This window comes from Epinephelus lanceolatus, chromosome 22, assembly GCF_041903045.1.
Source record: "Epinephelus lanceolatus isolate andai-2023 chromosome 22, ASM4190304v1, whole genome shotgun sequence".
In the NCBI taxonomy this organism is placed as follows: domain Eukaryota; kingdom Metazoa; phylum Chordata; class Actinopteri; order Perciformes; family Serranidae; genus Epinephelus; species Epinephelus lanceolatus.
This window is the reverse complement of record NC_135755.1, coordinates 7,322,077-7,338,904: the sequence shown is the minus strand read 5'-3', so window position 1 is coordinate 7,338,904 and position 16,828 is coordinate 7,322,077. Positions and strand designations below refer to the sequence as shown.

General features: G+C 41.5%; 4 protein-coding genes across 4 annotated transcripts in view; all 4 read left to right on the top strand.

Annotated features, from left to right (window-relative positions):
* The window catches only part of LOC117245837 (uncharacterized), a 277,287-nt gene that overhangs the window by 49,126 nt on the left and 211,333 nt on the right, over nt 1-16,828 (top strand). The gene's annotated exons all lie outside the window — the stretch shown is intronic.
* Nucleotides 1-16,828, top strand: part of LOC117245847 (uncharacterized) — a 301,333-nt gene that overhangs the window by 152,434 nt on the left and 132,071 nt on the right. The window lies entirely within an intron of this gene.
* The window catches only part of LOC117246011 (uncharacterized), a 148,297-nt gene that overhangs the window by 98,080 nt on the left and 33,389 nt on the right, over nt 1-16,828 (top strand). The gene's annotated exons all lie outside the window — the stretch shown is intronic.
* Nucleotides 826-15,253, top strand: LOC144459620 (uncharacterized). Its single transcript, XM_078163879.1, has 2 exons — nt 826-1,088; nt 9,987-15,253. Exons 1-2 carry the CDS (start codon nt 896-898, stop codon nt 11,606-11,608), a joined length of 1,815 nt encoding a protein of 604 aa, XP_078020005.1. The 5' UTR covers nt 826-895; the 3' UTR covers nt 11,609-15,253.

The window sequence follows — 16,828 nt, the reverse complement described above, 5'->3', positions numbered from 1 at the left end:
CACGAGATGTCATACAGGAGAGAAACCTTTTAACTGCTCCAAGTGTGGTAAATCATTTACACAAAGTGGAACTTTACATACACACATGAGAACTCATGACGGATAAAAGAATGTCATCCTTCTTCTGCTGTGAGCAAACAGCATTCAGAGTTGGGTATTGTTTCACCTTTAGAATTCCAATCCTGGTGACTAGAAACAGTTCTTTATATCAAATGAGCAAGAAAACAAGTAATATGTATTTCCTCATCAGTTAGGTTTTATTAACACTTCAGCCTATTTTATAATATCTGAAAGTGCACACGCACAGAATATCAAGACATTATGTTGTGCCTCTTTCTCTTTGCTCACATGCTGTATGGAAAGGGTCCTGTAGGATACTAATGATTTCATCCATGCAGTCAGGTCAGATTAAACTTGAAGGAGGGAGACTTCAGGTCTGATATTTCTTTTAGGGTTAATGCTTTTCTTAATCCCTTTGTCCTGATCCTACCTGGAGTGGAAGCAACTGTTTATAGTTTGAGATATGATACACCTGCTAAACAACTTGAAACTGAGTCTTTCACAATGTTTGCTGGTTTATTAAACAACTTATTTGGACCTTGTTTTGTGAAATGTTTTGTAGCTTTTCTTTCCAAGTTCAAGAATAAACTTTTAAGGTCAATGAACATCATTCTCTAAAGAGTGTTTTTCATTCATTTATCTATCTGCTTGTGTTTCTAAAGGACAGTCTGTAATTCCAGTAACACTTCTGGACTTTTATTTTGAAGTCCCTTAACTCGTTTACCCCGGAAGCTGTATTCTTTACTGTCGCTAACGTCACACTGTTTGAACAAGATGGAGTCTAGTGGAAACGTGTGTTAGCAGAGTGTCTTTGTTGTGTTTTCAAAGTGTGAACATGTCTAAAGTCCAAATGCTGAGAGCGTTGGTGAAGCAGCGACTAACTGCGGCTGCTGAAGAGATATTTGGGCTGTTTGAAAGAACGATAGCAGAGTACGAGGAGGAACTTTGTCGATCAAAAGAGGAGAACGAGCGACAAAGGAAACTACTGGATGCTGTTTTCAACCCTCAGCTTCGGTTACACAGAGCAGGTTTGTTCATTAAACATTACAAGTTCATTATTAATAATATAACTGCAGGTTTGTCCAATAAATATTCAGTCTGTCGATGTTTACGCGCCGCAGCTTACAGCTTCTCTGGTGCCGTTAGCTTCTCTGGGCCCTATTTCAGAAAGCAGGATTAGTGAAAACTCTGAGTATGTTCAGCCTGAGATGAGGGAAACTCCGAGTTTTCCGTTTCACAAAGGCAGTTCAGCATAACCCTGAGTCCGTTACTATAATAGCATACTCCTTGCTGGTTCGCAGGTTTGTTTCATCTCAGCCTGAGGCTGATCGCCCGCTGAGCGTGTGGCAGGAAGGAGAGACATGGCGTGTCCTTTTGTGAATAAAGTTTTCGTGATGAGCGATAAGAACTTCCTGCAACAGATTTTGAGGGTAACGTCGAGCTGCTTTAATGCTGAACCACATTAAACCGTTTTTGTGGTTTTCCCTGGGCATAAATCAGAAAGGATCATCAAAGAGGAATCCCACAGAACTGCAGGTTTAATTACAGTTTAATTAGAAATGAATCTATGTGGATACATTATGCAGTGCTTTATCAATACTATTTATATATTCAAAGATTCCACGGTGTAACTGGCTCATTTATGGGACTCAACATCCCATCATAGCTCCATCTGAGAATAAAGGAGATTACGTGAATCAGAAGTCATTTCACAGTGATTCAATTAACCTCAGCCTAATATTGACAGAATGACAGAAGTATAAGCAAAATATTTACCAGTCTGTACAAAATTTTTGTGTTTGATTTTGAGTTTGTGCCCAGTGTGTTTGGGCCCCATCAAATTACAGCTGCATAAGAGGATACAGCAAATTATATTGAAATATATGAACACTGTTAAGATATAAAAATGTTTGTATATTTTCTGTATATTAGACACATTGATGCATCACATTACATAACGTCACTTCACATTATCTATGAACACGCTCTGCCGTTCTTTCCCATCCCAAAAACACATAATTGAAACTACAAAATATCTGCATACTGCTCATCCGTAGTGATCCAAGTGTCCTGAAGCCCCGACATAAAAAGTTGTTTGGAAAAACATCATTTGAACTCTGTTTTTAGCCTCATTGTAGCCTGTAGCTCTGACTGCCTCTCTGTACACCGTGCTCATGTGGACACAGTATACAGATCGGTACAGTATGTTTTGAAAAGTCTTATTCTAACATCATGTGTACACATATGAAATTTCCTGGTCAACCTGTTTGCTTGGGCATATAATACTCTGCATTGTCTGTAGATATCATCATCATCATGCATGTTGTCAGTAATGTAGTATCTTAAATATTTAGTCTTCTTTGAGACATTCAATACTTGACCAGATAGATAGAAGTTCGGGAAACACAGATCTTTGTTCCTTTTTGATCTACATATCAAGAAACACTCTTTCTAGTATTGTACTGAACATCATATTCTACCCCATATTCAGAACAAATATTCAATAAATTCTGAAAGCCAGCAGTGCTTGGTGAGAGAATGACCAAGTCATCAGCATACATAAAATGATTTACCAAGGTATTGCCAATCATACAGCCTGTTTTACACCCACTCAATTTCTTGGATAGTTCATCCATGTACAGGTTGACAAGGGCAGGTGAAAGTAGCCCCCCCGGTGTACTCCACTGGCCACCCCAAATGAGGAAGAGAGACAGTTACCCCGTTTTACCTGCATTCTCTGTTTGGCATACCAGCAATCTAAAATCCTTATAATGCTACCAGGAGCACCCCTTTGGCGTAATTTCTGGAACAGTTTAAAATGGTTAACACCATCAATTAAAACAGAGGAGTTCTGCCTCAGGTACACATGGGTAGCTTACTTCAAGGCATAAATGCACAAGTCAGTGCCAAGCTTAGTCTTAAAGCCAAACTGATTGTGTGTGGTGTCAATATAGTGACTTAAGCGGTCAAGCAAAATACTTTCAAGGACCTTGGATACTACGCTGGATAAAGCAATTGGCCTATAGTTGTCTATACTACCAACTTTGCCAGCTTTGTCAGGGTACAACGCTATTTGTTTTTTTTCACTTGCCCGGTCGGGCAAGTTGGTCAGAGATCTTCTTGCCCGAAGTCAGTTTTTACTTGCCCTATAAAAATTGTTTAATTTAAGCGGCTATCAAATAACAAAGACTGCAGTTATTTTTAAGTTATGTAATCTTTATTCAGACTGTATTTATTAATTAAAACAACATATGTCATGTATTGTAGTTTAATTCCTACACAAAAATGACAGTGTCAGGGCTTAAAGTGAAAAATTTGTCAATCGTTCTCCGTCGATAATTTTGCGCCCTACTTGAGCCATGCCCATCTCTATTTATTTTTCACCCCTCTCTCCAGTTCTGCTGTATTAACACCGGGTTTAATATATTTTGCTTCCATCTCTCTGCCCTGCTCTACTCTACTTCAATGCTACTTAGCTCTCTCTCTACTCTACCAGTAGACTACCACATCCACCTGTTGCACAAAACGCACACAGCAGTGTTTCCCCTAGGATGGAGCTGTAGCAGCGGAGGTGAAGCACATGCATGAAAAATCATTTTCACATGCGTGAAACTTTTTTGTATGCTTGCAAAGCACAGCCTGCTGGGATGTTTCTGTGTATCTACTGGCACCAGTATCGGAGGTCGGAGGTCACTAAAATTAATATTGCCTCGGTGTGTGAATATGCAAAAACGATGTCGGACTCCGTAGTTTTCTCTGGACCCCCCCAAATCTGACCACTGATGACATGTTTAGCCGCATGTCATCATTTAATCGCTGGCTGTCCAGGTGGTGTCCAGCAAACGATGTGGGTTTCGTTAATAATTGGCAAACTTTCTGGGGAAAACCTGGTCTTATTAGGAGAGACGGCATTCATCCCACTTTGGATGGAGCTGCTCTCATTTCTAGGAACCTGGCAAATTTTATTAGTAACTTAAATCCCTGACAACCCAGAGTTGAGATCAGGACTCAGAGTCGCAGTCCTATACGCCTCTCTGAGCTTCTAGTTCAGTTACCCAGCCATAGTTTTCATAGTTTTATACAAACGGTGTCTGTCCCCCGACCACCTAAATTATTTAAATCTAAAATTAAACAAAGGGGAGTTGTGCATTACAACCTCATAAAAATTAAAACCTCTTCTGTGACAGAAAGACAAAACAGGAGAATTAAATATGATCAATATATCCTTATTAACAGGCTATGTACCACAGTCTTTTAAGGTAGCTGTAATTAAACCTCTACTGAAAAAGCCCACCCTGGATCCGGAGGTGTTAGCCAACTATAGACCAATATCTAATCTTCCCTTTCTGTCAAAGATCCTTGAGAAAGTAGTCTCAGAGCAGCTGTGTGATTTCCTCCATGATAATAATTTATCTGAGGAATTTCAGTCAGGATTTAGAGTGCATCATAGCACTGAGACAGCACTAGTTAAAATTACAAATGACCTTTTGATTGCTTCAGACAAAGGACTCGTCTCTGTACTTGTTTTATTAGATCTTAGTGCAGCGTTTGACACTATTGACCATCAAATTCTACTGCAGAGACTGGATCACTTAATTGGCCTAAAAGGTTCTGCACTAAGCTGGTTTAAATCTTATTTATCTGATCGTTTTCAGTTTGTTGACGTTCATAATGAATCATCCTTACATACTAAAGTTTGTTTTGGAGTTCTGCAAGATTCTGTGCTTGGACCAATCCTATTTATTGTATATATGCTTCCTTTAGGCAACATCATTAGAAATCACTCTATAAATTTCCATTGTTATGCGGATGATACACAATTGTATTTATCGATGAAGCCAGAAGAAAGTAATCAATTAACTAAACTCCATAACTGCCTTAACGACATAAAAACCTGGATGAGCACCAATTTCCTGATGTTAAATTTAGACAAAACTGAAGTTATTGTTCTTGGCCCCAAACAACTCAGAGACTCTTGATGACATAGTTTCTCTAGATGGCATTGCTCTGGCCTCTACCACTACTGTAAGAAACCTCGGAGTAACATTTGATCAAGATTTGTCTTTTAATTCTCATTTAAAACAAACCTCACGGACTGCATTTTTTCATCTGCGTAATATTGCGAAAATTAGGCCTATCCTGACCCGAAAAGATGCAGAAATTGGTCCACGCTTTTGTTACCTCAAGGCTGGATCACTGTAACTCTCCATTATTAGGTAGCTCTAGTAAGTCCTTAAAAACTCTCCAGCTAATTCAGAATGCAGCAACATGTGTACTAACAGGAACTAAGAAACGAGATCATATTTCTCCTGTTTTAGCTTCTCTGCACTAGCTCCCTGTAAAATCCAGAATTGAATTTAAAATCCTACTGTTAACTTATAAAGCTCTAAATGGTCAAGCTCCGTCATATCTTAGAGAGCTCATAGTGCCTTATTATCCCACCAGAACACTGCGCTCTGAGAACGCAGGGTTACTCGTGGTCCCTAAAGTCTCCAAAAGTAGATCAGGAGCCAGAGTCTTCAGCTATCAGGCTCCTCTCCTGTGGAATCATCTTCCTGTTACAGTCCGGGAGGCAGACACCGTCTCCACATTTAAGACTAGACTTAAGACTTTCCTCTTTGATAAAGCTTATAGTTAGGGCTGGCTCAGGCTTGCCCTGTACCAGCCCCTAGTTAGGCTGACTTAGGCCTAGTCTGCCGGAGAACCCCCTATAATACACCGGGCATCTTCTCTCCTTCTCGCTCTCTCTCTCTCTCTCTCTCTCTCTCTCTCTCTCTCTCTCGTATTCTATTACTGCATCTTGCTAACTTGGCCATTCTGGATGTCACTAACTCAGCTTCTTCTCCGGAGCCTTTGTGCTCCACTGTCTCTCAGATTAACTCGTATTGCAGCGGTGCCTGAATAGTGTGACGTGTGTGGTTGTGCTGCTGCCGTGGTCCTGCCAGATGCCTCCTGCTGCTGCTGCTGCCATCATTAGTCATTAGTCATACTTCTACTGTTATTATACACATATGATTATTGTCACACATGTATACTGCCAGATATTAATACATACTGGATATATACTTTCAACATATTGTACCACAGTAGCCAGAACTATAACTATAATATTATTACTTTCATTAATGTTGCTGTAAGCTACTGTCATTACCGTCTGTCCTGCATCTCTCTCTCTCTCTCTCTCTCTCTCTGTCTCTGTCTCTCTTTCTGTCTCATTGTGTCATATGGATTACTGTTAATTTATTATGCTGATCTGTTCTGTACAACATCTATTGCACATCTGTCCATCCTGGAAGAGGGATCCCTCCTCAGTTGCTCTTCCTGAGGTTTCTACCGTTTTTTTCCCCCTGTTAAAGGGTTTTTTTGGGGGGGAGTTTTTCCTTATCCACTGTGAGGGTCCAAAGGACAGAGGGATGTTGTATGCTGTAAAGCCCTGTGAGGCAAATTATGATTTGTGATATTGGGCTTTGTAAATAAAATTGATTGATTGATTGATTGACCAGAAGGGCTCTTTTGGACTAAGTACATACAGTACATTTGTGCACAGTAATGAGTAGGTGAAATGTCTGTCTAGCTTACATATGAGGTGTCTCAAGATTTAGGAACATACAATTGTATTGAATAAAATAAAGTAAAAAGTCACTTGACATGCTGCTGTTTTGTGCTGACCTATTTAAGTGTTGGAAGTTGTTATTTACGTGACAACGCCTGAACGCAACACAAGCTCAGCACGAGTGCCATGCTGAGCTGCTGTGCGAGCAGTGTGTTTGTCTGTGCGTAACAGCAGTCTGTTGGTTATTTACACACTGTCCATAACAATAACTTTGTCAGCTGACAAACTGCACCGAGCTCGGGGTCAGGTTTGGTCAGGAAAATGCAGCCCAAGCCGCTCTAGCGTGCTCACCTGTGTGTGTGGCGGAACTCCGCCGTGCGATACAGAGAGCAGAGGAGAATTGTTAACGCGTGACCATGTAGAGACAGAAATGACACGATGACATAACACCATAAATAGTATATTGTTATGTGATAATATAAATCCGTCGCGCAAAATAATATCAATGGGGGCTGTGGGCAGGACATTGTTACACAGCGTGTGCCTGTGACTTCAGGCAGAGAGACCGCTGCATCAGAGCAGAAGAGCACGTTTTAAAATACATTTATTTTATCAATTAGTTGTTAACTTTTACTATTTTTAGCAACTTGCCCGATCGGGCAAGTGAGTTGTTAGTTTACATGCCCGACCTTGAGTTTTACTTGCCCCGGGCAATCGGGCAATCCTTATTGTTGAGCCCTGTTTGTCCTTAATAACTGGCACAAGAGTGACGGACAATATAGAGTCAGGCAGCAGCCCGTGTGTCATGAACCAGTAAAACACATGGCAAGTAATGCTGCAGCCTTAGGACTTGCAAATTTAAGATGTTCAGCTGTGATATGATCAGAACCACTGGCTTTCTTCTCAGAGAGCTGTTTTATGGCCTGATAGACTTCACTGAAAGTGATGACTGTCTCCTTGTCCACTACACATTCCACTAAGTATGGAGCTCTCTTAACCAGAGTTGGGCATAACGCGTTACACAGTAACACTTTAGAGTACTTGGATTACTTTTTGCAGTAACGAGTAACCTAACACGTTAGTTTGCTGTTTGAGTAATCAAATACTTGAGTACATTTTCAAACAAGCTATCAGTTACTTCCATTACTTTTAGAACTCTGGCCCTTAAGCTCCGAAACAGCAACCACTGTCTTTTGGTTCTAATAACGGAGATAACGTTAAACCTATCAGTCCGAAATAAGTCATGAAGCTTGTGGCTCGCTACATGGTAGAAGAAATGCTGCTGTTGTCTATGGTGGAGTCTAAAAAAAGGTGGAGGAGGACTCGCTGACAGACAGCACGACAGAGCTCTCAGGCCATAGTTCGGGTCTATATATCTCTGTCACTTCTTTACATTCCACACACACTTTGAAAGAGCTATATCTAGTGTTCACAGTGCTAATGCGTTCACACAGACATCACAGCCAAGTTTATCTTTGAGATAATTAGCTAGTGTCATGTTTTACTGCATCATAATTAGACATGTGCCGGTTACCGGCGTCACAGTTTACCACGGTAAAAGAATGTCACGGTGTCACTAACCGCCCATTTTCCGTTCCGACGGTAAAGGCTGACGGTGTAACCTATGCTATGTTTCATAAATGGGAACTTCAGGAACTCAAAACTCAGAAATAACTCTGTGCCAGTCCTACATTTTAACTGGCACACACTCTGAAATCATGCATGTGCAGCCGCTGCAGTCAGCACAGTTACTGGGGGGTAGCCTCAGTCAGTCAGTCAGTACGTCAGTAATCAGTGTAAATTCACTCACGTGCAAACTGCAAATATGGCTGGAGGAGGTGAAGCTGAACTTTTCTCACCGGCGAAAAGGACGAAGTCGGTGGTGTGGGACCATTTAGGCTGTCTGAAGAACCCCCAGAGCCAAGGCAAAGACCTGCTTCTCCCATGCTGGGCTCCAGTTCCCAGTCGGCCGTGTTCACAGGCAGCTGCGCAAAGGAAACTATGTGGAGCGTGTCAGTGCCGGTGCCCCCGTCTACCTGGCGGCTGTGCTGGAGTATCTGACCGCTGAGATCCTGGAGTTGGCTGGAAACGCTGCCCGCGACAACAAGAAGACCCGTATCATCCCCCGTCACCGGCAGTTGACTGTCCGCAACGACGAGGAGCCCAACAAGCTGCTGGGCGGAGTGACCATCGTGAAGTTAAGAAATGGCTCTATTACTTTTAACTATAAGTATCTATCTATATTACACATTTAAACAACTGGTGTGATGATGCGTTGCACTGACAGGAGATGCCTGGTACGTGCTGTCGCTCATGAATGGTCAAACGAATATTAGCCTACCGTTTTAAAGTGTAGAGCATGAAAATAGGACGACGCTTGTTTTATTATTATTATTATTATTATTATTATTATTATTATTATTATTATTTTATTATTGTTATTACCGCGGTAATACAGATTACCGTGGTATTTTTGCCCACGGTTATCATACCGTCAGAATCTCATACTGGCACATGCCTAATCATAATATATGTTTCAAGATTATAATTATTGAAACATTGATGTGTTCATCATAATAATGCTGCAGCTGGTCAATGTAGAGCAAACAAAAATGTATTTATGAATATTTTTTATATATTTCCTGACGTACTGCTGGGTAGCCTGGATAAGAGGCTGGAAATCACAGAACTTACCTGATGCGGGGAAACAAGTCAGCAGTATGAATCTGACAAAGGTGTGAGCTTTTTTCATATTGACCACAGATGAAATAGTATGTGACATTATCAGCTGTCAGAATGAGTTCCCCCTGCTATGGTGAAGGTAGTTCTTAGAGACAGATAAACCTAAAAAACTTGTGTGATGATTTGCCCTTAATCTACCATTTCTTTTGGCCTTTCTTCAGTGAATTGATGTGAAAGTGTTGTCTTAGTCATTGGGAGAGACAACCATCAGATATAGTTTACTCTCTATTGTTTAGCTGTCTTGTGGCCAAATCCTGCAATTGCATTTGTGGAAAAAATACATCACAGCTAGGTAAATGAGCACACATTTCCTCCAAATGTCTACAATATTCAATATGGATACTCTCACATGATTAATATATTTTTAGACAATAATCTGACAGTAGCTGGTTGTGATTATAAAGACATAAAAAGCAAAAATAGTGGTTGTGTTACACCATTTTCACAATATAAAAAGGCAGTCATGATACAAGCACAGCTTCTGGGGGGTTAGCTTCCTGTGAAGGCATACTCAATTTGCTCCATTTCCCTTTTTTTAGACTAGTCAACTAGTCTTGATTAAAATACATGTTAATGATTTGTGTGTGTGTGTGTGTGTGTGTGTGTGTGTGTGTGTGTGTGTTTCCTGCAGACATCCAGCAGCTGTTGGTGGTTAAAGAAGAGGTTCCCCCTGAGCAGCAGGAGTGGAGCTCCAGTGTGGACCAGGAGGACCCAGAGCCTCCACACATTAAAGGGGAACAGGAGGAACTCTGGATCAGTCAGGAGGGAGAGCAGCTTCAAGGGCTGGAGGAGGATGATATCACCAAGTTCACATCCACTCCTGTCACTGTGAAGAGTGAAGATGATGAAGAGAAACCTCAGTCCTCACAGCTTCATCAAAGACACACTGAACAGATGGAAACAGAAGCAGAGGGAGAGGACTGTGGAGGAGCAGAACCAGCCAGGAACTCAGATCCAGATACACATTTACAACCAGTGACTGATGACAAGACGAGAGAGTCCTCTGAACCTGAGAGCTCCAGGGTGGACCAGGAGGACCCAGAGCCTCCACACATTAAAGGGGAACAGGAGGAACTCTGGATCAGTCAGGAGGGAGAGCAGCTTCAAGGGCTGGAGGAGGATGATATCATCAAGTTCACATTCACTCCTGTCCTTGTGAAGAGTGAAGATGATGAAGAGAAACCTCAGTCCTCACAGCTTCATCAAAGACAAACACAGCAGATGGAAACAGAAGCGGAAGGAGAGGACTGTGGAGGACCAGAACCAGCCAGGAACTCAGATCCAGAAACTCATTTACAACCTGAGACTGATGACAGTGATGATTGGAAAGAGACCAGTGAACCTCAGTCAGGTTTAGATTCTCTGAAAAATGATCAAGTCCCTGTCAGCGATTGGATGGTTAGTAAAAAACCATTTAGCTGCTCTGAGTGTGGGAAAGGATTTAGTCAAAGTGGAAATCTGAAGAGACACATGAGATCTCATACAGGAGAGAAACCATTTAGCTGCTCTGAGTGTGGGAAAACATTCAGTCATAATGGAAATCTGAAGAGACACGTGAGATATCATACAGGAGAGAAACCATTTTGCTGCTCTGAGTGTGGGAAACGATTTGGCCTCAATGAAAATCTGAATGTCCACATGAGAGTTCATTCAGGAGAAAAACCATTTAGCTGCCCTGAGTGTGAGAAAAGATTTGGTCAACGTGGAGACCTTAGGGCACATATGAGAATACATACAGGAGAGAAACCATTTATCTGCTCTGAGTGTGGGAAAGGATTCCGTCGAAGTGAACATCTGAAGACACACATCAGATCTCATACAGGAGAGAAACCATTTAGCTGCTCTGAGTGTGGCATAACGTTTAGTCAGAGTGCACATCTGAAGAAACACTTGACATCACACACAGGAGAGAAACCATTCAGCTGCCCTGAGTGTGGGAAAAAATATGGTCGAAGTGAACATCTGAAGGACCACATGAGATCTCACACAGGAGAGAAACCATTTTGCTGCTCTGAGTGTGGGAGAAGATTTGGTCAAAGAGGAAATCTGATAAAACACATGAGATCTCACACAGGAAATAAACCATTCATCTGCTCTGAGTGTGGGAATAGGTTTGGTCGAAGTGAACATCTCAAGGAACACATGAGATCGCATATTGCAGAGAAACCATTTAGCTGTGTAATTTGTGGGAAATCGTTTAGACAAAGTGAAAATTTATATTCACACATGAAAACTCATGGAGGAGCAAAGTGATTCAGCTGCTCTGTTTGTACAAATATCTTTTTCATGGAATGACACTTGAAAAACACACATGAGAACTCATATCAGCAATTGACCTTTCAGCCTCAGTGTTTGTATGAAATCTTAAACACAAACTGGACAGTGACACAAATGCATGAAACCCATGCAGGAGAGAAACCTTATAGCTGCAGTGTTTGTCATCAAAGTTTCACTTGGCCAAAACAGCTCAGAAACCATCAGTGTGGTGTTTGTCAGTCCTCACAATCTCATCAAACTCAAACTGAGGAGAGCAAAGAGGTAGAGCCTCTAGCCAAGCTAAATTATATTTATGATTTACAGTTAGAAGGATGAGTAACAAGTGTTAACCATTATTGACAACAAAATGTGTGTTAGACCAAACATGTAACCAAGTATATTATCAATTGTTTGATTAAATTTACTGAGAGTGTATTCGTATTGTGTGAATCAAAACTAAAAGTCAGATCTGGAAAAGGCCCCTGAAGCTGTAAACTGTGTTTCCCCAAAAAACAATTAAAAGCAAGCCAACACTATTGAAGAGAGAGGAGGAAAGGAGGGGTACTCTTGGGGAGCAGAGCTGCATGCAGGGGAGGAGCTAAGGCTTTTTCCACTCAGATTCTGCTGCCCAAGCCATGTCTACTCAGATTTTATGGGACCTAATTATAGACAATTTATTTGACTCAAAGACGAGCAGCTCACAGTTTGGAGAAGCATAAAAGATAACTGACACAGTTAGGACAGTTCCAAAAGATAAACATCAGTTTACTATTGTAGAGGGCCATCTGACAGCAAGGTGAAGCAGTGAAAGTATTCTAAGCTGATGTGGATTTTGTTTTTTTTTTTATGACCCTGTTTTTATGTGGTGGTTTCTGTGTGTTTCTACCAAAGACTCGTTTGATAGAAACTGTTGATTTGTTCCTCATAGCTCCCACGCCAATTTTAGTCTGTATCATTCTGTGTCTGCTCTCTAAATTTTTTTTTTTTGAAGATTTTTTTGGGGGGCATTTAGCCTTTAATGGACAGGACAGCCAAGCGCGAAAGGGGGAGAGAGAGGGAATGACATGCAGCAAAAGGCCACAGGCTGGACTCGAACCCGTGCCGCTGTGGCAACAGCCTTGTACATGGGGCGCACGCTCTATCCACTAAGCCACCGACGCCCCGCGCTCTCTAAATATTGAGGTTTTTACAGGTTCATGAATGCAATGCAGGTGGAACTCGTAATTAGTTGTTTTTATCCCCTCAGCAGCGTTTATGTGAGTCATGGGGTGGATAATTTATCAGCTGCTCTGATCTGATCAGTGGATGAGAGGAGCAGTTGCTGCAGCGGCAAGTGAAAGCAAGGGAGCAACTAAGGACATTAGATAAGCACAGCAGAAACATCAGATCGTTCAAACCACCATGTTGAACCATATATTTTTAATCGTTACAATTACAGCTGCATATTACAACAGAAATAAACAGGTTTGCTGTATTTACATATCTCTACAATTTAAAACAGTTTCCAATTTATACCTGTAAGGTTTAGACCAAGGTCGTGGTGACTAAGGGCGCATTAACGCCACGATATTCCAGAGGACTTGGTTCGACTGGGCAGGGAATGCCGAAAAATTTTACACCTTTGTTTGGTCCGGTTCACTTTCACTCTGCCCTTTTTAAAGCAGGACAAACAGCAACAACTGTTGCTGTTTGGGAGCAGTATTGCCTGAAATGACAACTGACCAGAAGGCAAAAAAGCACGAGGAAGAAGAAAACTTGGCTCATTGATTGGCCAGGACCGAAAACGTAAATCCATCCCCTTCAACCGGCTTGGTCACCACAAAAGCACCAAAATTTACTGCGCTCTATGTCACTGAGTCCTCCTCAGGGCTGTGTTTTTGCACCCCTTTTATTAATTTTATACACCAATGATTGTTGCAGCCAGCATTCACAGCGTCACATTTTGATGTTTGCTGACAACTTAGTCATCCTGTCCCCTCTCAGCAGTGACAACCCCGATGATGGGCCAGCAGTCAGGGATTTGAGTGGTGTGAGTCCTCCGTCTTACAGAGAAATGTATCAAAGACGAATGAGATGGTTATTGATTTTAGAAAGAATGGTACAGTTACCTCTCAGTAGTCATTTCTGGTGTAAATTGTAAACGAGTATAAATACTTGGGAACTGTTCTTGACGGCAGGCTGACTTTGAAGCCCATGTGGACTCACTTTGTAAGAAGGCTTATCAGCAGATGTATTTTTTATTGGAAGCGCTGTGGTTTTAATGTGGATTTTATTTTTATTAGAATGTTTTATTCTTGTTTTATCGAGTCTTTAATAACCTTTAACTTCATCTGCTGGTTCGGACTTTTAACATGTAAGAACAGGAACAAACTGTTGGGAATTGTCAGCGTGTGCAGTAAAATTGCTGGCACAGCCCAAAGCAACTTCATTGATCTGCACAAGGTGAGGTTGGTGAAAAAGGTCAGACTGATCCTGGCAGATCCACACCACCTGCTTTGTGGAGAGTTCAGGATACTTCCGTCTGGACACAGATATCTGCTGCCGAGATGCAGGACAAATGGACTGAGGGATTCATTTGTCCCTGCAGCGATAAGACTTTTAAATGACTTGTCTTGACTCAATGTGTGTGTTGTCTTGACATATATATTTGTTTCTATGTTGTTTTGTTAACTGCTAGCTGTAGCACTAATTGCCCCTTGGGGCTAATAAAGATTCTTGAACTTGAACTTCCTCTCTTTGGTTCGCGGGATTGTCCTTTTGCAATTTCCACTGTAAGCGAACCGCACCAGGGTTCACTTACAAGTGAATCAAGACCCCCAGTTTTCAAGTGGACCAGGGTTTGCTCGTTTGGTCCACACCAGAGTTCGAATGAGCGTTCACACCACTCCAATAAACCAAACTATTTGGGGAAGTGGACCAGGGTTTGCTCGTTTGGTCCACACCAGAGTTCGAATGAGTGTTCACACCACTCCAATAAACCAAACTATTCGGGGAAGCGGACCAGGGTTCGTTTCAAGTGGACCAAATAGCGCCAGTGTGAATGTGTCCTTAGTCTGCATCATTAATATCCATGTGAGCATATGCTGTCATTGGGAGACTTTTAGCGACTTCTTGTAGCTAGTGCTAGCTACTTTCATTGGAAAAGAGTTGGCAACTCTGCCCTACTTGTGAATCTGTCGCCAAGAAAACAATACTACTACACTGGAAGAGTAGGAAAACATCAACATCTCCCAATGGTTGGATCAATTAACACAGCAGATGACAATGGAACAACAATCAGCTCTAAAAAAAAGTTATACTGATGAATTGTGGTGTTAAAGGTTTGATTTTATTTCCTCAATGTTACACTTATGGATTCAGTTTGTAAACTGTCTACTAATATTTAGTGATCTTAATTTTGTGTACTTGTATACATGGTTTGTGTATTTTATCATTGTCTTTCTCTTTTTCAGCTTTGTAATATTTTACTGAGTTAACTGATGGATTAGGGTATACTCTGGAAAGTGCCTTGATTAAGCCCCTCTGAGGGCTGTTTTTTTTTGCATCTTTTCATCACATTTGTGTTGCTCATGTACTACTTTGTTGTTGTTGTTTGTTGTTTTTGGCATATGTGAAAACAAATAAACTGTTTTTGTTTCTTTATTTAGTTAAGACAAAATTGTGTATTTTTTATCACTTATCCTCCTGCATGTGTTTTTCTGAGTAAGTCTGTAATTCCATGAACACTTCTGGACTTTTATTTTGAAGCTTATTAACTCATTTACCCCGGAAGCTGTACTGTTATATACCATACTTTGTTAAGAACACACAGAGGTGGTATCGATCAGACCCCCCCCCCGACAGACTGCAAGCAGTGAGGGTGGGCTCAGTCACATCCCCTGTACTCACGATCAACACCAGAGCTCCACAGGGATGTGTGCTGAGCTCTTTCCTGTATACTCTCTATACCAATGACTGTATAAACTAGCCAAGATCCTCCTCTCGCTGTGTGACTGATCTTGGCCACTGCAGATGTCATGTTGGCCATGGGCAGAGGGTGGCAGTAGATCCCCACCTCTCGAGCATCAGATTAGACCAGTGAGTCATGCTTGCCCGCCTATTTGTCTTCTCTGCCTGCTCACTCGACCCTCATGGCAGCTACTTTGCAAAGACTTTTCAACCTATCTGAAATATTCAGACGACACGTCCATTCTTGCACTTCTCTCTGACAACCTCTCTGCTCTGGATTATCACAACACAGTCACGCACTTCACTCAAGTGGTATATGGACAACCATCTTCACATCAAAGTCAGTAAAACCAAAGAAATAATAATAATAATTATTGACAATCAAACAGTTGAAACAGTGGACAGTTTTAAATACCTGGGTGTAACTCTGGACAATAAACTCAATTTCGATCAGCACACCAGAGACATACAAAAAAAGAGAGCCAACAAAGACTGCCAGCTATCCGAAAGGACTCTATGTCGCCCCCCATCTACTGCTACTTCTATACCAAAGCATCATTCAACCAATCCTTCTGTACTGTTCCACATGTTTCTTCACCATGCTTTCTGTCACCAATCGGGCCAAACTGACACACATCACACACACTGCTTCCAAAATCATTGGTCTTCCCACACCCAACCTCACAGAGTTAAATAACAGGTTCATTACACGCTGCACTAGAACAGGACACCACACACCCACTCAACCAATACCTCATCCCATTACCCTCAGGGCGCAGGTACCGAACACTTAAACTCAGGAAAGCTCGACTCAGGTCCACCTCTGTGAATGAACATGTGATGTGTTGTGATGTCTGTGATATGTCTGTGCCTATGATATTTGTGGTCGATCCCTGTAAATGTACAATTAGTGGAAACGAATTTCCCTCTGGGACGAGTAAAGTCAGTCTAAGTCTATAGATGTACAGTTCTGTTGGGTACCAGCACATGAGGGAGTAACAGGGAGTGAGTGTGCTGATAGATTAGCAAAAGCGGCATTGCAAAAAGAAATAACAGTACCAGTTCCACGAGGAAAAGGAGAAGGGATAAAGAAGAAAGGAATGGAAATATGGCAGAAAAGGTGGGAGGAAGACCAGAAAGGAGAGGGATATCACAAAATACAGAAGTCTATCATAACAAAGAATTCTAAAGAAAGGAAGAGAAAGGAAATAGTCATAAAAAGACTCAGATTAGATCACACAGGATTTAATGGCGCTTTGTATATTATGG